At 35.3% G+C, this 25,878-nt stretch overlaps 1 protein-coding gene across 5 annotated transcripts in view; it reads right to left on the bottom strand.

Moving 5' to 3' along the window:
* The window catches only part of SLC25A21 (solute carrier family 25 member 21), a gene marked incomplete at its 5' end in the record, with an annotated part of 517,166 nt that overhangs the window by 197,219 nt on the left and 294,069 nt on the right, over positions 1-25,878 (bottom strand). For 3 of the 5 annotated variants that reach the window (XM_081290706.1, XM_081290709.1, XM_081290708.1), the window contains one exon: positions 11,394-11,442. In XM_081290706.1, the coding sequence (XP_081146832.1) occupies positions 11,394-11,442 (49 nt within the window). Of the gene's footprint in view, positions 1-11,393; positions 11,443-12,417; positions 12,447-25,878 lie in introns of all 5 variants that reach the window. The other 2 variants (XM_081290705.1, XM_081290707.1) reach the window with 1 other exon arrangement.

The following is a 25,878-nucleotide window of genomic DNA, read 5'->3' as shown; positions in this document are numbered from 1 at the left end:
CTGTAACCATTTCCTACCATTATATATTGCCATGGATGGATTTAGCTATGTGACAAAGTCCCAATAAAAAATATACTTTATACAAATGTGGTTCTATTCCTTATTTGCTTTACTTAAGACACATTCTGTCCATGGTTAGAAATAAGCCATGACAGTGGTCTCATCCTGCATTTTTATCTATGATGAGAAATTAGCCATAACCATGATCTAACCCTGAATGTGATCTTAATATTTTACACCACTGGTAAATCACTAACACATGAAAATAACCCAGCTGCTCTTTTATTACTCTTTTCAATTCTATAGGCTCTACTGCTTTCACTGGATAACCTATCCTCGCCTTTTCCCCTGTTCTTTCCTCATTTTAAAGGGATTCTTTCCTTTTTCAAAGAAAAAAAAAATCTGTTGGAGAAAACATTCTTCTTTCTTTGTTTCCACCCCACTGTTCTGTTGTCCCCAATGGTTGTTCAACATTCTCTCGCCTACCTCTAAATTAAGTGTTCATTTAAACTTAACTGCTGTTTTCCCTTCTCTTTGGTAAAAGGGGGCTGTGAATTGCTTCCCAGGCTTTAGCTCCTCCTCACTCTTCTGGGCTCCCAATGAAGCAGCCTCTCACTATAATCCATCCTCAAATTTCTCTTTTTAATAAAGTTTGTGTTGGGCTTATGTCTCTAAATCATTTTTATCCATTAGAGCCATTTACCTTCTGTCTGGAACAACCAATGCTAGCTCCTTTCCCTTCCCCTGGTACTGATTTTTGACCATGTGACCCCACTCAGTAGGACAAAATGTGTTGTTCCTGGCTTTAGATAATATATTCCTATATCACTCTCACAAATCACAAAACGAGTTCTGGAACGCAAGCTTTTTCCCTTCTACTTCCACTCATTGCTAACAAAGAAATTTTCATAAATGCAATGAATGAGAACCAAAGGTTAATGAGATGTTTAATATTAAGAAGAAGAAGAAGAAGAAGGAAGGAATTATTTACATGACTTTTTACAAAACTTCCCATAGAGTATTTAGCAATGGTTCCCAAAGGCCGATCCAGTGACAAGTCTGGGATTACTGCATAAGAACCGCCTGGGAGGTTGTTGAACATAAATATTGCTAGGCCACACCCCTAGAGTTCCTGATTCAGTAGGTCTGAGGTTTGGGAGCCACCGATACAGTGTGTAAATCAATCTCAACAGCTTGAGTAAAAGCCCCATAAGCACATATATAACAACATGCAGATGCCAAATTTTCAACTATGTGAGTCTTTAGAATTTGCACTGTGATTAATATGTTTTGGGAGAAGTATGAGAAGACTTTTCAGCGAAAGTTAAGTCCTAATGGGAAAAAGGATAAAAGCCAAGGTGTGTATTGGACTGTCCACTCCTCAGCAGCCTGCAACTATATGTCTACAAGGAGATATGAAATTGCCTCTTCCCTTCTCACCTTCCCCAGCACCCACTAGAAAATATGCAGTTCTTTGACAAGCCTTTACAGGATCAAATTTATTTTAGTTTACACTTGATTTATGCTCTATTAAAAAATGAAACAAAAGCGATAAAAAATGACTTAGGGTGAAACAGAATGAACACTTAACTAATTCTCTCTTCCTCAAGCACAATGGCCCCTTTCCCTTCTTGGGAATCAAAATATGAAAGACATGTAAGTTACACCCCCCTCAGACTGACTCCACAAATCCTTGTGGCATTTAATGCCACTTTTTCCACACTGAGCCAAGAACCTTCAAATGCATATGTAGTAAAATATCTGCCACCCTACCCGCACCCCCGCCTTGGAACCTGCTTACTTGCATCTATCAACCCACTCTAAGACAGAACGTTCCTTCAAAGAAACCATGGGATCTTGTTCTTCTTTCCCTAAAAGACCTTCCTACTTCCATTGTGTTCTAGACCTATGTTGTCAAATCCAGGAACCACTATCCTATGTAGCTTTTGAGTTTTTGAAATGTGGCTGACTAGTCAATGTTGAGATGTGATCTGTGTGTAATATAGGCACTGGATTTCAAAGACCTAGAATGAAAAAAATGGGAAATGTTTCAGTATTAACTTTATATTGATGAACATGTTATTATGACACCATTTTGGATATAAGCTTGAACAGAGAGCCTACAGAATGGGAGAAAATCTTTACCACCTGCACCTCAGATAGGGCGTTCATATACAGGATATACAAAGAACTCAAAAAACTTTAAACAACAACAACAACAAAAATAACCAAATCAATAAGTGGGCAAAGGAACTGAACAGACACTTCACAGAAGAAGAAATACAAATGGTGAACAAATATATGAAAAAAAAATGTTCAACACCTCTAGCAATTAGAGAAATGCAAATTAAAACTGTACTGAGATTCCATCTCACTCCAGTCAGAATGGCAATTATCAAGAATACAAATAACAGTAAATGTTGGGGCAGGATATGGGGGAAAAGGTACATTCATATATTGTTTGTGGAACTACAAGTAGGTACAACCACTCTGGAATGCAGTATGGAGAATTCCCAGAAAACTTGGAATGGAGCCATCATTTGACCCAGTTATCCCACTCCTTGGTATTATACTTAAGAACTTAAAATCAGCATACTACAGTGACACAGCCACATCAATGTCTATAGCATCTCCAGTCATAACAGCCAAGCTATGAGACCAAACTAGGTTCCCTTTAACAGATGAATGGTTAAAGAAAATGTGGTACACAATGGAATAGTACTCAGCCATAAATAAAAGAATTTATGGCATTTGATGATAAATAGATAGAACTGGAAAATATCTTGCTATGTGAAATAAGCTAGATAAGCTTATTTATTTATTTATTAGATAGAACTGGAAAATATCTTGCTATGTGAAATAAGCTAGATAATCCCAAAAACCAAAGCCCAAGTGTTCTTTTTGATATGTGGATGCTAACCCACAATAAGGTAGGGTGCAGAGGGGAAGAACAGAAGTCCGTTGGATTAGACAAAGGGGAATGAAGGAAGGTAGCAGGGAGGAGAATAAGAAAAACAGTAGAATTAATTGGACTTAACTTTCCTATCCTTGTATATGAATACATGACCAGGGTAACTCACATACAACCACAAGAATGGGATCCTAATTAGAATAAGTTATACTCCATGTATGGATAATATATCAAAATATACTCAACTGTCTTATCTATATAAAAAGAACAAATAAAAAGAAAAAACAATAAAGATATGTTATTAAAATTAATTTTATGTTTCTTTAAATATGTCTTTTAGAAAACTTAAAATTATAATTCACAAATAAAAACATAAAAAATAAAAATAAAAATTATGCCTGTTTTGTGCATTTTATTTCTAGAAAACAGTGCTATGCTAGGTGAAGACTAGCATTCTGCTTTCCATCTCGAGATTATTACTTGTGTTTTCTCAGTACTCCTGATCCCCTCTCTTGGCTCAGTATACCTACCTCTCATTTGAACATACCTAACTGAAGAGTTCTTGCCTTATTCTGTCTCTGAGTCTCTGTCACAGGCCTGACATGTTTGCCTACCATTATGTCAAATAATGTCTTCCTTTTTATTCTATTTTTTTATTTCAACAGATTTTTAATTCCCACTTCTTCCATGAAATCTTCCATTTCTTAAAGAAGACAAAACATCTGTCTATTATTCACTTTCTGGACATTCCAGTTTGGTCACAGAAGTAGCAGGGTTATTTCTGATTTTTTAAAAGAATAGTAATTTATTCATTTACTCAATAACATCCACTGGGCACCTGCTGGAGTCCAGGCACTGTTCTAGCCACAGGGGATACCTAATAATGTCAGCACACAGGCTTAAAATGATGTGTGGAATGATGTCAACAGGAACACATACACTAAACCAGTGTTCTCCTGCCCTCAGACCCAGAAGGACTCTCTGCTTGCAAACACCTTCTGAGGAAGGATTTAAATACAGTGCTCATATAACACAAGTCTTCCGGCTTGAAAACCTGAAACTGCATGACTATATATTAAATATTTCCCCTCAACCACAATTTGTATATTCCCTTATGTTTCACTGACTACCTTAAAAACTCCATCTTCTTGTATTCTACGTTTTGCTGAGCCAGGATTAAACACCATGCTTTCACATGAGTGTGTGTGTGTGTGACTGTGTATTTATATGGCCATTTATCTCTCACAATGTGGATTCCATTTTTGTTCCCCCTTGGAGGTGAGGAAACTGGGACTGAGGGAAGTTAAATACCTTAATGAGGTCACAGGGGCAATGAGTAAAGAAGTAAGGATTTGAACCCAGGCATCTCACTTAAGAACCACAGTTATTAACCACTATACAAACACCAAGGACCATTTAAGCATGATGCTGGCACAATCTGGTGCCAAATAATGACTATACAGGAGAATGACATCTGGAGGGGAAGAGAGAAAAAAGAAAGAATATGAGAGAAATATTACTGATTATTTTATTTGAACCCCTAAAGAACATGAAGCCAGAACATACCCTTCGGTCTTCCTAGTTTCCCAAGTAAATAGAATCTTTTATAATTTGTATAATTTGGAGGAGGGTCTACTCACAACTGTATACAAAATTCTGCTTGTGCATAAAGAGAACTATAAAAAGTGTGTATGTACTCTATAGGAAGAATTTCAAAGGAAATTTGATTCTACACAACTTTCATGTGTACAGCATCTTAGCCAAATATCCTTTTCTAAAATTAGGTAGGAGTACTTAGAATAAGCTAGTTGTCATGTGGCAAGCCTCTGTTCACATTAGGCCTATTCCTGGAACTATCCCTACATGGAACAAAATAAGCTGTTTTCTATATACTCAAGTGACACAGTGTCTAAAATCTCTTCATAAAAATTTACCATTTAGGGCTGGGGAGGTGGCTCAAGCGGTAGCGCGCTCGCCTGGGATGCATGCGGCCCGGGTTCGATCCTCAGCACCACATACCAACAAAGATGTTGTGTCTGCCGAGAACTAAAAAAATAAATATTAAAAAAAATTCTCTCTCTCTCTCTCTCGCTCTCTCCCCTCTCTCACTCTTTCTTTAAAAAAAAATTTACCATTTATAATTTCAAATCATCTTTTAAAATGCAACGTGTGTTTCTGTTCAACCTGATAGTTTGGAAATGCATGCTTATCTCAAACCTTTCTTCAAAGTTCACTAACATGACAGCATCTCAGTCCCACCACTGTTTGTTTGTAGATCCATTTCTCATTCTTCCTTTATTTGGTTCTGCTCAAATGTGGAGGGACTAACCCTTGCCATGCCGGGCCTTCCAAGCTTACATAAGTTCAGCAAGCAAGAGCACTGTTAGGGGGAGACTGAAGAGGATAAGAAGGGAGAAATTAGAGTATTTATCACTTTACTTGTCTGCTCTAGGCAGAGGATCTAGCAGTAGCTGGGTCTCTTTTGAAGCTCCCGCTATAACAGGTAGACCCACCACAATTATAGCTCTACCAGGGTTACCAAAACTTACCTTCTTGCTTTGTCCAATCAGTATGGGGTAGTAGAGCTATTGCTAATCACTGGGTTGCCTCATTACTTCTGTTTGCTCCTTGTCAGTTCTATCTTCTGTATAATTAATTCCTTGCATTAAATTACCATTGTTTCAAATACTTAGGGTGTGGGGCTGGGGATGTGGCTCAAGCAGTAGCGCGCTCGCCTGGCGTGCGTGCGGTCCAGGTTCCATCCTCAGCACCACATATAAACAAAGATGTTGTGTCCACTGAAAACTAAAAAATAAATATTAAAAAATTCTCTCTCTCTCTCTCTCTCTCTCTCTCTCTCTCTCTCTCTCTCTCTCCTCTCTCAAAAAAAATTAAAAAAAATACTTAGGGTGTATTTTCTCGGTTGGGTCTTGACTAATATAGCTAGTAAAAGAACTACAATCATAAATAAGCATAAACTAATAAGCACAAAGACGATGAGCAGGAAGTACTCATGGATGGGTGCAACATATATTTTTGTAATATGAAAATTGCTGGAGGAATGGATGAGAGAGAGCCGTAGCAGGGGAGAGGCTGCTACACCCTAAGTACTTGAGGAGGAGGATACCAGGAAAAACCCTGGGAAGCTTCAGGCCTTGGGGACACTGGATACTTTGGAAGGTAGGAATATGTGACTGAAAAGAAGGATTGCTTTAGAGTCCACACATGTTGTCCTTATCCACCTCCCAGGTAGGAACCTGAAGTTTATTCTGTGGAGGCTGAATCAGCACAACCTCAGACTAGGGATAGCAAAAGACAGGAGAGTGGTTCCTTGCTAGAAACGTAGTGTTATAGTTTGGATGTGAGGTTTCCCCCAAAAGCTCACATCTGAGACAATGCAAGAAGGTTCAGAGAAGACATGATTGGGTTAAGAGAGGCTTAACCCAATCAGTGAATTAATCACCTGATGGGATTAATTGAGTGGTAACTGAAGGCCGGTAGGGTATTGGGGTGTAGCTTTGAGTATATATTTTATATTTGGTGAGTGAAGTCTTTCTTTCTGCTTCTTATTACTATGTGAGCTGCTTCCCTTTGCCACACTCTTCTGCCATAACATCCAGCCTCACCTTGAGCCCTGAGGAATGGAGTCTGCTATCTATGGATTGAGAACTCTGAAATCATGAGCCCCAAATAAACTTTGCCTCCTCTACAGTTGTTTTGATTGGGTCCTCTTAGTCACAGCAGAGAAAAAGCTGACTAAAATACATTGTAATGATGTGGATTTTTTTTTTATTCTCTGCCACACACGACTTGGAGTAAAAGATTCCTCACTGGAAAAAAAAAAGTGTCCCCAACTATTGACATTAGAAATGGAAGAGGAAGTTTCTAACAAACTAACCAGATCATTGTGGGAAAAAAAAAAAAAAAAACAACCACCTTAAACAAGCCCAACAAGCCCTACCATGTCATTTGCTATTAGTTTGACAGTATGGGAAACAGTAGTGAAAAGGAAACTGTAGAAGCATTTGTGAAAAAAAATAGCAACTAGTAATAGTCTTACAAAAATAAAAGAATAAAAATGAGGCAATAATGAACTCCAGGAAAATAAAGCATTAAGTGTCACTTGGTACCACAGTGGGCAATGTTTGAATAGTCAAAATAATTAAACAGTTCATTACTGATGAAAAATTGGACAGATGAAGGGAAGGGAAATAGGGGCTAGGTATAATTATAAATGCCATGAATAACTACACATTTTATTCATATTAGTGCTATATTAGTTTCCTAATCTATTCCATTCCTCTCTTCTAGCTTCTGGTGGTTGCCAGAATCCTTGGTGTACATTGGCTTTTAGCTGCATAATTCCAATTCTTACTTTTAGTGTCATGTGGCTGTCTTTCCTCCACATCTGTTTCGGTCTCTTCTTATAAGGATACAAGTCATACTGGATTTAGGGTCCACCTATTTTAGTATAATTGCATCTCAATGAATATCATCTACACCAAATAAAGTCACTTTTTGAGGTTCTGAGAAGGACATGATTTTGGGCAGAGAGCATTATTCAATTCAATACAATCAGTGTAAGCATAATAGTTAGAAATATGGAAATGAATTCTAATGAAACAGCTAAAAGTCAAGAGTGCTTACCTCTGGAATGGAAACTGATGGGTTTAAGGAAATAACATTTATGCTTCTAAGGCTTGGAACAGGCATGCCTATGGCATACTGACACCTAGATACCCTCCTTCAGATCAGAGAAGAGGATCAGGGGTGGGGATGTGGCTCAAGCGGTAGCGCGCTCGCCTGGCACGCGTGCGGCCCGGGTTCGATCCTCAGCACCACATACCAACAAAGATGCTGTGTCCGCCGAGAACTAAAATAAATAAATTCTCTCTCTCTCTCTCTCTCTCTCTCTCTCTCTCTCTCTCTCTCTCACTCCCCCTTTCCTCTCTCTTTAAAAAAAAAAAAAAAGAGAGAAGAGGATCATACTTCTTCTGGTTGACTGGCCAAGAGACTAGTTTTTAACAACAGGTTTGAGAGAAAATGACACTTTTGGTCAGATCTATACTTGCCAGAATGAGACCATCAGCTCTATTCTTCATGCTACAGGGATGGTGAAAGCATGTATGAAAACAGAGTTTCTGTCAACCTGAATGACTTCAGTGAGCATAGTCTCCCATTGCTACGGTCCCTAAAGTCCATATATGAAAATACTAAACCCCAAGGTAATAGATTTAGGAGGTGAAGCATTTGGGAGGTGATTAGGTTTTGAACAGGATTAATACTCTTATAAAAGAGATTCTGAATGCTACTTTGTCCTGTCTACCGTGCTACTATATAGTGAGAAGGGGCTGACTATATGCCAGGAAATGGACCCTCACCAGCACCAAATCAAGGCAAATGCCTTGATCTTTCACTTTCTGGACTCCATAATTGTGAGAAATAAATTTCTGTTGTTTATTAGCCACCCATAATGGTGTTTTGTTGTCACAGCCTGAATGGACTAAGACACCTACTCATATTAAACTGAAGTGGGAATGACCCCCCTCCCAAATCCTTGTAATCTATTGATATTTGTGGCTTGTTACTGATGTTATAGCAGCATAACCTAGTCTATCTTGTTGAACACAAGGCTTGGGGTTAATATTTGAATTTTATACAATGAATGTTTACTATTGTGATAAAAGTAAAAATGAATAAATAAGTTGTAAATGAGAATGTAAGAAATAACAGCATTAGTAATTTTAGTAGGTTTTTTTTAAGTGCATGGTATTCCAAGAACACTGGATTCTAAATTGCTGTAGGCATTGTCAGAATGCGGCATGGAAGAGGGGCATGTTGGCACACACTTATAATTCTAGATACTCAAAAGACTATGGTGAGAGTATTGAGAGTATAAGCCCAGCCTGGGCAACATAGTAAGACCTGGTCTCAACAGCAACAGCAGCAACAACAATAAAAAGTAGGGCATGGGATCATCAGATCAAACAAACCTCATAACTTTTTAAGAACTGTTTTCCCTCTCCTTGGATATTATTACTTGAATGGTGGTACACTGAATCAATCCAAGTATGGTATAGCTCATTTCTACAATATCTCATGTGTTGGATATAGCAAAATTAATGTGTTTATTTCTTGGGAGTTTAGTCTTTACTTTTGGGTTCTTTTTGTGCCTAATCCTTTTCTTTGCTGAATGAAAAAACAATAGATTCTAAAAATTTATTTTCAAAATCTTTTCTCAAAGTTTGTTTTTTTTTTCATTCTGCAAATGATCAGTTGCATTCTTTGGCATGAATTTATCCCCATTAAAAATGTAGTCATCTCCTGTAGAATGTAAGAGTAAAGAGATTCCAATACTTTAGTCTGCTCCTGTCCAGTCACTATCACCATTATGTCAATTGCCTAATTGGTAAATTCCATTGATCTTTTCATCAATCTTCCATTGCATAGTTAGTTGCAAATACTCTGGGTTTTCAGTTTTCTCTATGGTTGGGGTCTTTATTCAATATACTTTTTATTGCTGTGCAGGTCAAGTACCATCTAGTATCCAGTTATCATCTTCAGGGTACCTGGAAGGGTTGTATTATTCTTTCCCCTTGAAGTTAGGCAAGGGCATGTGCTAATTCCAATTAATGAATGCCATTTTCATGAAAATATTTATATAACAATGAATATATAAACCTCCAGTTATTTGGCACATCTATTTCAAGAAGTAAGCAATTCAATTCTAGTCCAGCAAAATGAAACAGTTTTTGAAAGTTCATGGTCATGAGGTTCCCATGCCTCAAAGAGCTCCTCAAATTGTGAGCTCTTTGAGGCATATAGCTAGTCTGGAACCCACATGCTAGGTGCTCAAAAACATATTTGTTGAGTGGATGAATGAAGAATTGAGGGGAAATGAGTGAATGATCATAATTTCAATATCACATCTTGTTTAAATCATTCTTATATCTCCTGTATACCCATTTGAAAACTAATTTAGGGAGTCACCCTTAAATGAGAAAGAATTTATTCCTAAGTAAGACTAGAAACAATATTATGTTTTTTTAAAGAAAGTGAACACAGATTCTTAGCATGAGTATTGCTTCTGTTTCTGAAACCTATAACAAAAGATGATCCAGGGTCCTTGAATTTGAATGAAATTTGTGATTTTTCTTCTTTATCTGTTTTGGTTTAATGACTTGAAGCTGTTTCCGATTGAATTTTGTATCCTTACAAAATCTGTATGCTGAAACTCAAATCCCCAGAGTGATGGTATTTGGAAGTGAACTTTTGGGAAGTGATTAGGTTTAGAAGTCATAAGGGCGAAACATCCATCATGGAAATAGGGACTTTATAAGAAAAGAAAGAGACAGCACAGCTTTCTGTCATGGCCAAGTGAGGATACAGTGAGAAGAAGGCTGTCTGCAAGCCCAGGAGAGGGCCCTCACAAAGAAATGAGCTTCTATGACCTTGATTTTAGACTCTCCAACTTCCAAAACTATGAGAAATACTCATCAGTTATTTAAGTCACCCAGCCATGTTTTTTGTTACAGCAGCTAAGTCAGACGCCAAATTCTCATTTTCTCTTTTTCAATGAGAAATGTAATATTATTTACACTTTAAATTATTAAATTATTAATATTAATATTATTACACTTTTCCAGAAACCAGTCTAAGATTCTCCAGATTCTGTAGATAAAGTAACATGACCATACAGTGACTACTCTGACTTATTAAGTATTTCCTGAGACAGTAATGATTTGATCAACTACCATTGTTGGATAGCACTCTTAGGCTTCAACCAATAAATGGAGACTTTCATTAAACTCTAACAACTTCTAATGGCAATAGGGAGTTCCATAATTCAGCCACAGGATAAAATTTTTAAAAAATGCTTTAGGATCATATTAAATCTTATAAGATTTTGTTATTTTTGTTTTGTTTTTTGTTTGTTTGTTTTTGCTCTTGGTAGATAGATATAATACATTGCCCTGATTTTTATCTCCCTTCAAGAGCAAATTCATTTCCCTAGAAACATGGTATTTTGAAATTGGTAAAGAGTTATAGGAATAAATTCTTTAGGCACAATTTAAGAAGCTTACTTGAAATTTTGGAGTCTCACACCAAATGCTTACTATTAAATAGCAATATGTTATATGAAATGTCAAATGAAAATGCTATCATAATTCACTGGATAAAGTTGAATTTTTACATCATTTTGATAAATTTTCCTCATTTACCAGTGTAGCCACAAATCATAACTTAAGGTTGTCAAGTGAAGGCAATAAAATATTACATACCTTCAGATGACCTCTATCCAGAAATTCTTTTCACTGTTCACTTTTTATCTGTCAAATAGTACTTTCTTTAAAAAGCAAATACAAATGCCATTATAGGGAGAAACTACCAGCCTGGGACAAGTTCTAGCATTTAGAACTCTGACAGATTTTAATTTGGATATCAGCCAAAGTCAATAAAACTTGTTCATGCAGAAACTTACCTGGTTTTCACCACATCCAGGGGGTGCATCAGGCAAATTTCTACAAGACCTGAAAGATGATAAAGGATAGTCCAATAAACACTTATGTAAACACTGGTTCTTATTCCTTGACCCTATTAATTTCTCAAAGTTGAAGATCCAAATGAAGAATTTGGAACTTTGGACCTGACAACCAATATAAGTAGACTAGTTACAAAAGACAAAAGCTTAACATGATTTTATTTCAATGGGAATAGAATTTTTGAGTATTTTCTTAAAAGTGCTCTGTAGTTTGGTAGGGCTAATGGGGAGAAATGAAACAGGAATCAGCCTGTATTCCAATCATGTAAGCAGGTATTATTGCAATTTCAATCCAGCTCAATTGATAAAGATTGGGAACACCTATTATTTATAGAAATAAACATTAAAATGGAATCAGATGAACTGTTACCATAGGCCTAGAAGTGGCCTCAAGAAACTGAATCATACTATGTACTTCTTGGCAATCGTATTACCTAGTATGAAGTCACAGCCTAAATAATGTGTTAGGGAATAGATTTTAATAATTTCTCTTTTTTCATCAAATTGAAAGTCTAACATAAGAAAGAAGATAACTCAAATATACAGTTCCATTTAACAATCTATCCTAATTGCTAGTTTAAGACACATTAATTAATTGCTAGTTCAAGACAAATGAGACCTAGAAAATTTGCTCTCACCAAGCTGGTATTTAAATTTAAATTCATCAGTCACAGATAAACACAAAATAAAATGATTTAATCTTCTCACTCATGCATAATATAAAAATTATATTGCCAATCATCAACTATAAAACCACTTTTCCTGGGAGGGGGGAACATTAGAACTTCATAGTAACTTGAGGAGGGTTGTGAAAAATGCACAAGAAACTTAAATAATTATAGATTTAGATCAGTGCTTTTCTAATAGACCTTTTTTATTTTACATTCAATATAAAACCAGAATAATAGACACTTAAGAGATAAAATAGCGTGCTGGGGTTGTGGCTCAGCAATAGTGCGCTCACCTAGCACGTGCGAGTTACTGGGTTCAATCCTCAGCACCACATAAAAATGAATAAATAAAATAAAGTTATTGCATCCAACTACAACTAAAAAGTATATTTAAAATATTAAAAAAATAAAATATCTACAAGTGAAGTTTACTTTTTAATGGGCTAAACTATATAAACCTTCTACTCATTTTATGGATAAAAAACACAATAAAAACTTAAGCAAACTACAGTATGAAAATAATTCGAAAAACATAAAAAGAATCATACTGTATATCAGGAAGTTAAAATCTTCCATTGCTATTTTCATTTGAAGCAACTGCTGCTTTATCACAATAACAAGCAAAATAGACTTGCTACTTGATTTGTTTAAAGTAGGAGAAAGACTAATTTTATAAAGCTGGACATAAAACTTAAGGAAACCCAAAAGTATACTGATGTTGTAAACTTAATATATCATAAATGTTTTTGGTGTTTCTACAGATTTGTGGCACTTTAGTGAGCATAACAGTTCTGTATGGTTCCAATGAAGCTGGGAATGTGACTACTATGGGCACAGGAAGGCATGGGGTAGCCTCTGAACTTGTAAGTTAGGATATTACTGAATGAATGCTCCCTTCTGCTTAAGTACATGCCTTCACGGGGGCCAATATTGCTGGGAAAGGATTAACATTCGTTTGTTTTTAATGCGTCTCCCACTTTCCATCTTTTCTGAGAGGCTGTCCTGGCCCATTCAACCCAAACCTACACTGAACATTAGTTCCACTCTCTTTCCTCTGATAAAAGCTGAGCTATACCTCTTTTCCTAATAAAAGTACAAACACTGTCATGCAATGATTAGTTGGCAAAAGAACAGCTTCTCAGTATTCATTTTCTTGGGATTTTTCTTTTTTTCTAGAATGTTTTATTCCTATAAGGACACACACACACACACACACACACACACACACACACACACACACACACACTTCTTCTGAGAATTCTACTCACCTTCAAATCTCAATTTTGGCAACCATTTTCCCAGAAATCCTGGGGCAGAGATGATTAGTTATCCTCTCGTATTCATCCCCTCTTTTTTTCTGGCTACCCAAAATAAATAATGCATTTCCCAGTTTTCCCCGCTGCTGGACATTGCCATGTGATTAAGTTCTGGCTAATGGGATGTAAGTAAAAGTGGCTTGAGCAACATCTAGAAGTCTTTCAATGGCAGAGAAATTGTTCCTGTCATTCTTTCCCCTCCTTCCTATTATGGAATGGGGAAATGGAGTTGAAATAGCCATCTTGGACAAGGTGACTTTGGGAATTGAGGCCACAAATAGCATAGTAACAAGACAGAAGTAGTCCTTGACATTGTGGAGTTGTAGTCTACCTCCAGATATTCATTTTGGAGAAAATTTTCTGTTTACTTTAAACTACTGCTATTTGCATTTATGCCACATGCAATTGACCTAATTCTGTCTGATGAGGAGCCATTTAATGTGCACTACCAGAACCCTGAGCTTGTATTCTGACACTGCAACCATCTATGTTCTTGTCTGAAAGCTCCATGAGGGCAGAAACTCCACCTGCTTTGTTCATCTTTCCATTCTTATCACTTTGCATGATGATTGCACTCGGTAAGATCAAGAAAATATTTGATGAATAAACAAATGAATGCTGAGTTGTGTTTCTGTGCATGCCATCATAATTCTCAAAATAAACTGAACTGGTAGCTACTTATTCTGCACTTATTTCATTAGTTCGAACATTATACAAATAAGCAGGTAAGGGCAGAGAAGTAATCATAAAAATGATACTAAATAAAGCATAAGAAGTACTTGAATACAGAATTGCAATGTTGTTTATCACACATCTAGATGTTCAGCTATTAAGTAAATGTGGAAAGACAACCAGCAAACTAATACCTAATAGACTGACAAATGATTGTTGCAAGCTGTGTGATTTCATGGTATTGTGCAAGGTACTGGGAACAGTCTGATACAGCATCGGGGCTGCTGGAAAGGCTGAAGGATTTCAAAAGTCTATACAGAAGTGACTCATTGAACTGAGTGCAGTGGCTCATGCCTATAATCCCAGCAATTTGGGAGACTGAGGCAGGAGGATCACAAGTTCGAGGCCAGCCTTAGCAACTGAGTGAGAACTTGTTTTTTAAAAAAGTGACACCACTGTAATGATTTAGATATGAGGTATTCCCTAAAATCTCATGTGTGAGAGAGTGCAAGAAAATTTAGAGGTGAAATAATTGGGTTATGAGAGTTTTAACCTAATCAGTGCATTAATCCCCTCTTAGGGATTAACTGGATGTTAACTGTAGGCAGGTAGGATATGGCTGGAGTGGGTGGGTCATTGATGCACAACTTTGGGGTCTATATTTTGTCCATGGTGAGAGAACTCTGTGCTTTCTGGTGCCATGTTCTGAGCCTTCCTCCACCACTCTTCTCCCATGATGTTCTGCCTCACCTTCAGCTCAGAGCAATGGAGTAGGCCATCTATGGACCGAGAACTCTGAAACTGTGAGTGCCAAGTAAACTTTTCTCTGCTAAAATTGTTCTTGTCAGGTCTTTTTGTTACAGCAGTGAAAAAGCTGAGTAAAATACTCACTGAGGAAGGTATATAAAGGGAAGATATCAAACAGAAAAAAGTAACATACATATAATCATCTTTCAATTGCAGTGATTTAGTGTTGCTATTTACAATTGAAAATGTTGTTATTTATATTCTGCATCAGTTCAAGCCTTATGTGACTGTTTCCTTTCATCCCAATTTGTCACCCTTCTTCAAACAGTATGTTATAGATCACATAAAACAAATTACAAAAATATAAACAAATATTTTTCAATTTTTAAGTAAAAATGTAATCTGTGGTCTTGGAATTCTTTGTATTTTGTTATTTCTTGTCCTAAGTCACAAGGCTGATTTCTGTGAGGTAAAGTGATATATTTTAAAAATAAGTATCTCACAAGGAAGCAGTTCTAAGGAAGGTTTTCACCTTCTTTGCCAGCAACCACTGGTAGATATCTTATAACTCAACGATATCCTTTTTCTTTAGAGCTAGGAATAGAAAACCACATCAAAGTCATCACTACCCAGAAAGGACAGGGTTGTACTTTTTTTTTTTTCATTCTGGAGACTTAAAATGCTTACAACATAAACCAGAGGATTTCTTTCTTTCTTTTTTTATTTACCCATCTCTTTACCCAGAGAAGGTCTCAAAAAATTGACAATAGCAAGTGCATTACTGAAATGATGGGCTGATTGATTATGGAACATATGCACCCCCTGCTAACTCCCTAATTGAATTCTAAAGACTAGAAATCTAGATATCTGTTGTCATTCCTGTGCCTTCCTTTCCACTCCACATCTGCCTTCACCCAGGAACAGTGTTGCCGTGGACTTCCGTGACTCATTTATTTATTTTTGCAGTACTGGGGTTTGAACATAGGGGCATACTAACACTGAGCTATGTCTCCAGACCTTTTTTATTTGTATTTTAACATAGGGTCTCATTAAATTGCCAAGACTGGCCTCAAATATGTGACTCCCCTGCCACAGACTCCCAAGTTGCTGGGATTACCAGTGTGTGCCACTGTGCCTGGCTTCAGTGACCATTTTAGCAAAGAATGTAGGCTTATGGGAAGCAAACTGGATGACCCAAAGTTGAATATAAATTATTAAAGAAGAATATTGAGAGATTCCTTAGTTAAAGTCTTAAGATTGATTTTTAATTATATGCAATCTTATTATACACTGGTCTGTCCTGAGATGCATTTTTGAGAATAGAATATTCTAAATCTATTCTGCCTTATTTTTACTGAATCAATTTACCACTCCTCTTTCAACAGTTCCATTCTTTACACCAATTATATCATATTAACCTTATAATTCCATTACAATAACACTATATCTATATCAAGATTAGCATTTATCAAACCATGCTATGGTTGGCAATATGTAGAAACATATAAAAATTTGTCCACAACACATGCCTATACCTAGTAGTTTCTCAATAAATGTTGGAGGAAATCCTGAATTACAATAAAACAACAAATGATAGTATTCCTTTTCAATAGTTTGTAGAACATGAAGTTATGAGAAGTTAGTGTGTACAGTGGGAACTCACTCAATCCAAAGAATTCATAATACTTTTTTTTTAACTATCTGATAGTATTTGCTTTTGGAATTTTGTCTTATTTTTAATTGATAAGACAGTTGTGTATATTTATGGTGTACAATGTGATGTTTTGATATAAGGTTGCATTGTAATATGATTAACTCAAGTCAATTAACATACTCATTACCTTGCATAGTTATCAATTCTTTTGGGTGGAAATATTTAAAATCTATTCTTTAAGCAATTTTGAAATATGCAATGCCTAAGTATAGTTGCTATTATGTGTAATAGATTACTAAAGCTTATTCTTCCTGTCAGGCTGAAACTTTGGACTTTTGATCAACATGTCCCTTTCCCCATCCAACCTCCTCCCTGGTTTCTGGTGATCAGCATTCTAATTTCTTCTTCCATGATTTTGACTTTTTTGGGATGACATATATAAGTGAGGTCATGCGTTACTTGTCTTTCTGTATCTATATTATTTCACTTGGCATAATATCTTCCAGATTTATCCATGAAGTCACAAATGACATGTTTCTTATTTTTTAAGGCCTAATAGTATTCCTCTGTGTATGTGTGTTTGTGTGTGTATGTGTATGTGTGTGTATCTCACATTTTCCTTACCCATTCACCTGATGATGTACACTTAGAATTCATATTGATGACATCTATTGTAAATTGTGCTTCAATAAACATGGGGGTTGGATGTTTCTTGGGTAAACTGATTTTAATTCCTTTAGATATATCCCCAGATATGTAATTGCTCTATTATTTGGCAATTCCAATTTTAGTTTTTTTGAGAAGCCTCTATTGTGTTATCCATAAAGTCTGCATTAATTTATAGTCCTACCAACAGTATATGAATTTCCCTTTCTCCATATCCTTTCAAATGTTTGTTATTTTTTGCATGTTTGATCTAGACTGTGTAACAGATCACTAAAGTTTATTCCTTCTGTCTAGCTAAAACTTTGGACCTTTGGTCAACATGTTCCCATTCCCCATCCAACTCCCTCTCCAGTTTCTGGCAACCACCATTCTACTCTCTACCATTTTATGTGGGATGAGATGACATCTCCTTGTAGCTTTGATTTGAATTTCCCTGATGATTGGTGATGCGGGGAATATTTTCATGTGTTTGTTGTCTATTTGCATATCTTCTTTTAAGAAATGTCTGTTCAGGTACTTTGTCCACTTTTAAATCCAATATTTGTTTTCTTGCTATTAATTTATTTGAGTTTTTTGTTTGTTTGTTTGTACCACGAATTGAACACAGGGGCACTTAACCACTGAACACATCCCCAGCCCCTTTTAAAAATTTTTATTTAGAGACAGGTTGCTTTAGGGCCTCACTAAATTGTTGAGGCTCATTTTGAACTTGGGATTCTCCTGCTTCAGCCTCCTGAGCCACTTGGATTATAGGTGTGCACCACCATGCCCAGCTTGAGTTCTTTATCAGATCTATAGTTTGCAATATTTTCTCCCAGTGTATAGGTTCTCTTTTCATTGTATTGTTTCCCTGGTTTTAGAAACATTTTAGTTTGAAGAAATTCCATATTTTTCTTTTTCTTGTCAGTGCTTTTGGAGTATTATCCAAGAAATATTTATCTAGATCAATGATGTGGGACATTCTCCTTCCATTTGCTAGTAATTTTACAATTGTAGGTCTACATTCAAGTCCTTAGTTCATTTTGTCTTGATTTTGTGTATAATGTAAGATAAAGGGTCCAATTTCATTCTTCTGCCTGTGGATACCCAGTTGTTCCAACATCATTTATCAAACAGACAATTCTTTCTCCATTGTGTGTTCTTGAAATCTTTGTCAAAAATCAACTGACTTTAAAGGCATGAATTTATTTCATGACTCTCAATCCTGTTCCACTGGGTCTATATGTCTGATTTTATGCCAGTACCATGGTGTTTTGATTACTAAAGCTTTGTAATAGATTTTGAAATCAGGTATATGATAACTTTAGCTTTTTTTCTTTTTACTCCAGATTACTTTGGTTATTTGTTAAGTGGCTATTCTTTGGTAGTTCCATATAAATTTTAGGATATTTTTCTATTTCTGTGAAAAATAACATTGAAGTTAACAGGGATCACTTTGAATCCTAATGACACTTGGGATGCATAGATATTTTATCAAAATGAATTCTTCCAACTCATAAATAAGGATAATTTTTCCATTTATTTGTTTCATATGCATAATAATGTTTAAGATGGGAAATAAGTGGGCTGATAGGTTTTGAATTCATATCCATCCTTTGAATGAATGGTAAGTAAAATTTTACAAAGCAGAAAAAATCTCAGTGCAGTGAGAAGCATTGAGGCATTCAAGCATCCCCAACATGTCAGTTGTAAGTTAAACCCATGTTTTCTTTTTATCAGGCCCAAAATCTTTGCATTGCACTACAGCCCCTTCTTTGGCATTTTAAAATCAAACCTAAGATCTCTCTTTTGGTCTTTGATGTTCACACTGTTTAAATCATTAACTGATTTTGCATGGTATTTTTACTCTTTAAAATATAAAATAATTATTTTTATTATTAAAGAGAATCACAGACAGATGGTTTCATACTGTGCAAATTTCAAATTTAAAAACAGAACAGCTATAGACAGAACTGATATTTTTTCATCTACTCTACTAGTCAAGCAGATCATTACAACATCCTATTTGATAGCCTGCCCAGAAAATGTGGTAGCCCTACTGAATTATAAGCAATGTGAGACTCATAAGGGAAATTAAATATATTATGCTTTTCCCTAATAACAGGGAAGGTACATTACCTTATTACCACTTTGGCACAGTAAATTTATATTATGCACACTGAATTTGCCAAACAGATAATGTATTTGGTAGGTTTGAAAGATATTATTAAAAGTTATGTGTTTGGGCAAGCCATAGTCTCCCTTAAAAAACTTGAAGCAAATATTTTTATATAAGTTTACTACTAGTATGGTATTTTTTTTAAAAGAAACTAACACTAAGCAATGGTCATTAGCATATTATTTAGCAGGAATGCAATAGTTTCCTCATTCCATACTGCCTGCTCTCACAGTTTGCTATCTAATTGACTTAAAAATTTAAGGAACTATATTTTGAAGGTATAAACATGCATTATAAACATTATCCTCTAGGAATGTTGTTAAATGGAGCATGTCCAAAAGGAGGGAGAAAACTAAAGCAGGGTTCAAAAATAAGTGAACTTTAAAAAAATGGTCTAAAAATTATTAAACTAATAAAATGTCAGTTATGAAATTTGAAAATATGAATACAGCAATCATACAAGCAAATATAGGTCACCAAATATGATAGGAGTGTAAATATCCTAATCACTTTGGAAAACAGTATAGAAATTCCTCAAAAGACTAGGAATGGCTGGGTGTGATGATACATGCCTGTAATCCCAGCAGCTCGGGACACAGGCAGGAGGATGGTGAGTTCAAAGCCAACCTCAGCAAAAGCAAGGGACTAAGCAACTCAGTGAGACCCTGTCTCTAAATAAAATACAAAATAGGGCTGGGGTTGTGGCTCAGTGGTTGAGTGCCCCAGAGTTCAATCTTTGGTACTCCTCTACCAAAAAAAAAGAAAAAAAAAGACTAATAATGGAAATACCATATGATTCAGCTATCCCACTCCTTGGTATTTATCCAAAAGATCTAAAATCAGCATATTATAGTGTTATATGCATACCAATATTTATAGCAGCACAATTCTCTAAAGCCAAATCATTGAACCAGCCTAGAATCCCATCAACAGATGAATGAATAAAGAAAATGTGAAATACACACACACACACACACACACACACACACACAAACACTATGATGTTTTACTCAGCCACAAGAAGAATAAATTTATGTCATTTGCTGGTAAATGGATGGAACTGGAGAACATCATGCTAAGTGAAATAAGTCAAACCCAGAAAGTCAAGGTTTGAATGCTTTCTTTCATATGAGGAATCTAGAAAGAAACGAGGAATTTTAAAAAGCAGGGATTTCATGAAAACAGAAGAATGATCTGTGGAGTAGAGATAGGGGATGGAGAAGGAGGGATAAGAAAGGAAAGGTACTGTGGAATTAAACTGATCAAATTATACTATGTGCACATATAAATATATCACAATGAATTTTACTTTTATGTATAACTGTAACACACCAATTTAAAAACAATAAATAAATAGAAGGAAGACCAATAAAATAGAGAAAGGGAGTTAGAAGAAGGGATAATGGGAGGGAAAGGGGATTAAAATGCAACAAAATAAATTGTATGAATTTATGAATATATTGAAATGAATACTACTATTATATGTGACTATCATACACTAATAAAAACATCAATAATAAAAAGAAGGGTTATTTTCCTAATAATAAAAATAAAATGCATTGTAAGACTTGAAATCTACAGTAGAAAGTCCTAAAAAATAAATGGATATGCTTATATTCATATTCTGAGTCAAGATGAGATTGTAATTGATGAAACAATTAATGAAATGCATATTTTAAGGGAATTAATTATATTTTTTTAGGAGAAACAGCATGAAAATTCTGTCAAGCAATTTAAAATATGTCTCCACTACAAGAATCTCTTGACAGATAAAGATTAAAATCCTAACAATCTACCATGGAATTATACAGGGTGCCTGAAAAGTTTAACTACATATATGAACAAATGTCCTAAAAAACATAGTGAATCTCTAAAAAAATAAATTAACATTTATTTATTTATTTTCCATACTTTTTTTTTGTTGGTACTAGGGATTGAACCCAAGGGCAATCTCTACCACTGAGCTACATATCAAGATTTTTTTATTTTTTAATCTTGAGAGAGAGTGTTTGATTATTTGCCCAGGCTGGCTTCAAACCTGAGATCCTTCTGCCTCAGCCTCCCTAGTTGCTGCAATTACAGGCATGGATCAGCAAGACTGGCCAGACTTTTTAAATACTTTGTTGACATAATAGCAGAGGTATGATTTCTGTATTTACCAAATGACTAGATTTAACTGCCAGATTACTTTTTATTAAATAAAATAAAATGTGAAAAGCAAAATTGCTGTTATAACTCTGATTTATTCATGGGCTATTTTGATACTACAAGGGTTAATTTCTTTATTCATCTTTTACACACTAAAGTATACACAGGCTACATGTCAAACAATGGCAGAAACTAACGGGATATCTATAACTTTGAGAACAATATGTGGCACCACCAAAATCCATTTCTCTTTCTTTCAGTTTCATAATATCTCAGCAACATGGCATGTTCCAGCATCTCTTGTGTGTGGTCATGTGACTAATATCTTGTCCATGGAATGTGAGAGACAGAAAGCCTAAGACTATGATTGTGCCTCTTCTGTATTCATTTTATCCTTCCCACTAACTGGAACTTCAATATGGCAGTGATTCCACTTACTTTATAGATGACAAAACAGTGTCCTAGGAAATGGTAGATCATGACTGGAGGGAACCTGTGTTTCAGAGTGACCTTGACGAGCAGAGATTATTGTGATGACATGGATCTACCATCAGGACTGTTACATGAAAGAATTAACTTTTGTTCTTTAAACCACTGTATTGTTATGTCTCCTTGATACAGAAGTTAAGCTTTACCCTGACCAACTAGTGTCATTATAGTTGCTAACTATATTATGTATCCAAAGAGAGTTCATCAGACAAAAGATAGCAGTGTCAAGGACATGAAGAAGAGGGAACCCTTGCACTCTGTTAGTAGAAATATAAATTGGTGTAGCCATTCTGGAAAGCAGTATGGAAATTTTGCCAAAAACCTAAAAATAGAACATATGATCCAGAAATCCCACTACTGGGTATATATCCAAAAGAAATGAAATTATAAAGTCAAAAAGATATCTATACTCCCAAGCTTACTGCAATATTACTCACAATATCTAAGACAAACTAATTGTTCATTGAAGGATGAATGGATAAAAGGATTTGGTGTACATACATTCATGTGTCACTTAATGATGGGGATACATTCTGAGAAATATGTTGTTAGTCAATTTCATCATCATGCAAATACTATATAGTATGTTTGCATAAACCTAGATGGTATAGCCTACCATGCACCTAGGCTACAAAGAACATTTATATGGTATAGTTATTGCTCCTAGGGCCATGATGAATGAAACAGCATGAGATTTTATCAAGGGAATTTGGTGCAATCAAGAGATGTACTAAACACAAGATGTAAGAGGTTGCTGTCAGCATAACTTGGCATATGGTTTTACAGAATTTTTAAGTATATTATTAAATACATAAATAATCAATATAGTCATTTATTATCATTATCAAGTAGCATGCACTGTACATGATGCTAGGTTTTTATGCAACAAGCAGTTTGTTCCAGTGGTTGCTCCACTATCTTCCAGGTTTCTTTTCACCAGCATCATCACAAAACTGTAAATAATGGGCTGTACTGTAACATCATAACCAATGCATATTTTGACCACAGTCATTTTGCGGCACTTGACTATACTCAATAGAATAGTATTCAGTCAGAAAAAGAAGGAAATCTTGTCATGTGTGACAACATGAATGCACCTGGAGGACATTATGATAAGTGAAATAAGCCAGACACAGAAAGATAAATATCTCACTCAGATGTAGAATCTAAAAAGTTGATCTCATAAAAGTTGAGAGAAGGATAATAGTTGCCAGAGGATGGGAGTGGGTAGATTATGGAGATGTTGGTCAAAAGATACATGGTTTTAGTTAGGTAGGAGGAATACTACATGGTGACTATAGTTAACAATATATTACATTCTTAAAAAATGTTAAGGGAGTAGATACAAGTGTTTTTAACACAAAAATGGTAACTGTGTGATAATACATATGTCAACTTCAAAACATCATGTTATTCATGATGAATACATAAAGTTTTATGTAAATTAAAAAAATTTAAAAACAAGAAATAGAGTTTGTCACCAAAACACAAAGTTCTAGAAATAGGATCTTAAACACATCGTAATGTCTAATAAATGAAGATAAATATAAATAAAAAAATTTGTATATTAAAAGGAGTTTAAACCTTTTACTGAATGTAATTTAACAAAATAGTACCTTTTTTGAACTAAAATAAATTTACCACCAAGAGAGAAAGGGGTTATTCCCTCTTTTCCAAAAGAAGAAGGAAAAAAACATGAAGTGTGATGAGACCAGAGCTAGAAATTCCATGGGATTCACTCAGGTTCTATTTAAGGCCTCTTTTGCTTTTGAATGGGTTTTGGGGCATTAGTTATGGAAAACTCAGTCTAAGATGAGTTTCAATTCATTAGGAAGACACAAATATAGTTGGGCCACTAGTATAATTATTAAAATGAACAAAGCCTAAAATGCTGTTATCAAAAAATGAAATGATAGTTTTAAATTTATTTGGTATTTGTTTCACCAGCTTGAAAAACATGCTTAAAATGGGCTATTTGTGTTTTAAAATTTTCCAGAGTGAACACATATTTTTTTGTTTTGTTTTATTTTGTTTTATCTTACTAGTGAGAACCTGGAGGAATTTTCGTGACAGAAACAGTGCTTTCTTATTCATTCAGGTAGACAATTCCAACAAAAATAATTTGACAAGACTCTAGGTTGTTTAGACAAAATTCATCACAAATCAGATTAAACACAAAAGAGGAATTTATTGGCTCACAATGGAAACAACAGAAATGGCAGGGATGTTTGACTTCAAGACTTTCTCTTTCCCCTACTTGCTTGTCACTGCTTGTCTTTATTCACTCCTGCTACAGAGCTTTCCTAACACAGAGAAGTACACATTCTCTCAGAGCCCAAATTCCCATCCTGTCATCTTTAAGATGTGAGGCAAGAACTCTTCTTTGTCAGTTCCAGCAGAAAAAATCTCTGGATGGCCTTTGATTGGTCTCACTTCAGTCACATGTGAATCCATAACCAATCCCTAAGGCCAGGAGGAGGGACAATTGATTGGAAGATCTTTGGTCACATGTGTGCCCCTGGATGGGGTACAAGAGAGATATTTAGTATTTTAAATTTCTTTTACCATTTCTTCACAATTTAGAAAATGATACTACTACGTGTGAGTTACCTAAACAATACTCTTCCTATTTCCTCCTCTAAATAATTAATTTTTAATCCTAAATTGACTCTCCACTCTGGTAACAACACAACAATGGTACTGGAATTATTTAATTGCATTGTACCTTTAAAAATTTTTCCTATAAGGGGCTCTAGTTTATACTTAGGTTATTCTATAGTCCTATGAGATTAGGAAACTTGGAAAGGAAATGAAATGACTCAAGTTTTAAATACGTATATACTTCATGAGATGTTATGTTAACTTATGGATAAGGTTGGCTCACCTAAACTTGTGATTTTTAAAGTATTTATCATATCAGAAAAGGTGTGCAGAAATATGAGAAACATAATTCCTGCTTCAATGGTTTACAAGATAACTCTGGAAGCCATTGCAATAGGACATCATGATTATTAAAACCAAACTGCTTCCTGGAGGGGCAAACAGAGGTAACTTTGGCTGCATGTTACAATCCACAATTCAATTTGGCATAGCATCTTGCATAAAAGTATATCCCAAACCACTTTACAGAAGTGAAATTTCCATTCTCAAGCCAATATATGCTATACATTACAGAACATCTGTGTGCAAACATTGCCTCATGGAAAAAAAAAGTTAAAGCATGAGGTCATAAGATGAAAATCCAAAGGAGAATTTAGGAGGCATGGAACACAAGGGAAGGAAGAAGAAATAATGAGGAGAAAGAAACTTGTCAATTTTTAAAATTTAGAAATGGGTCTGTGATGAGTTAAAGATATATCAGCCACTTTTTCCCTGAAAAAAAAAAATTGAAGGTGAGACAATCTTTTCAAATGATCCAAAAGAATAGTATAAGACTTTAAATAAATAGAAAAAAGTCTAAGGTGAAGACTGACAACCTTTCCCAGTAGTGGTATAATTATACAGGATTAGTACTCTCCTAGTCATAGGGATAAAGGCAATAAAATGATATATTTTGAGCTATAAAATATCAGTTTTTATTTTATTTTTAATCCTAGAAGTACCAGTTAATAGAAAATTATATCTAACAAAGACAAGGAACAGAGTTTTCTGTACTTAAACTGGGTTCATAATATAAAATGCTGTTTTTAAATATAAATAAATTTTAGTATAAATTACTTTCAAGAATATAAAGGGGGAAAATATTTTGACTCCTCAGAATACTGATTACCAGCTGGGAGCAGTAGCACATGCCTGTAATCCCAGTGGCTCTGGAGGTTAAGGCAGGTGTATCTCAAATTCAAACCCAGCCTCAGTAAAAGCAAGGCACTTAGCAACTCAGTGAGACCCTGTCTCCAAATAAATA

The sequence above is a fragment of the Spermophilus citellus genome (genome assembly GCF_964194105.1).
Source record: "Spermophilus citellus genome assembly, chromosome: 4".
Classification (NCBI taxonomy): domain Eukaryota; kingdom Metazoa; phylum Chordata; class Mammalia; order Rodentia; family Sciuridae; genus Spermophilus; species Spermophilus citellus.
Note: the sequence above shows the minus strand (reverse complement) of the source record. Positions and strands in the feature narration are given on the sequence as shown.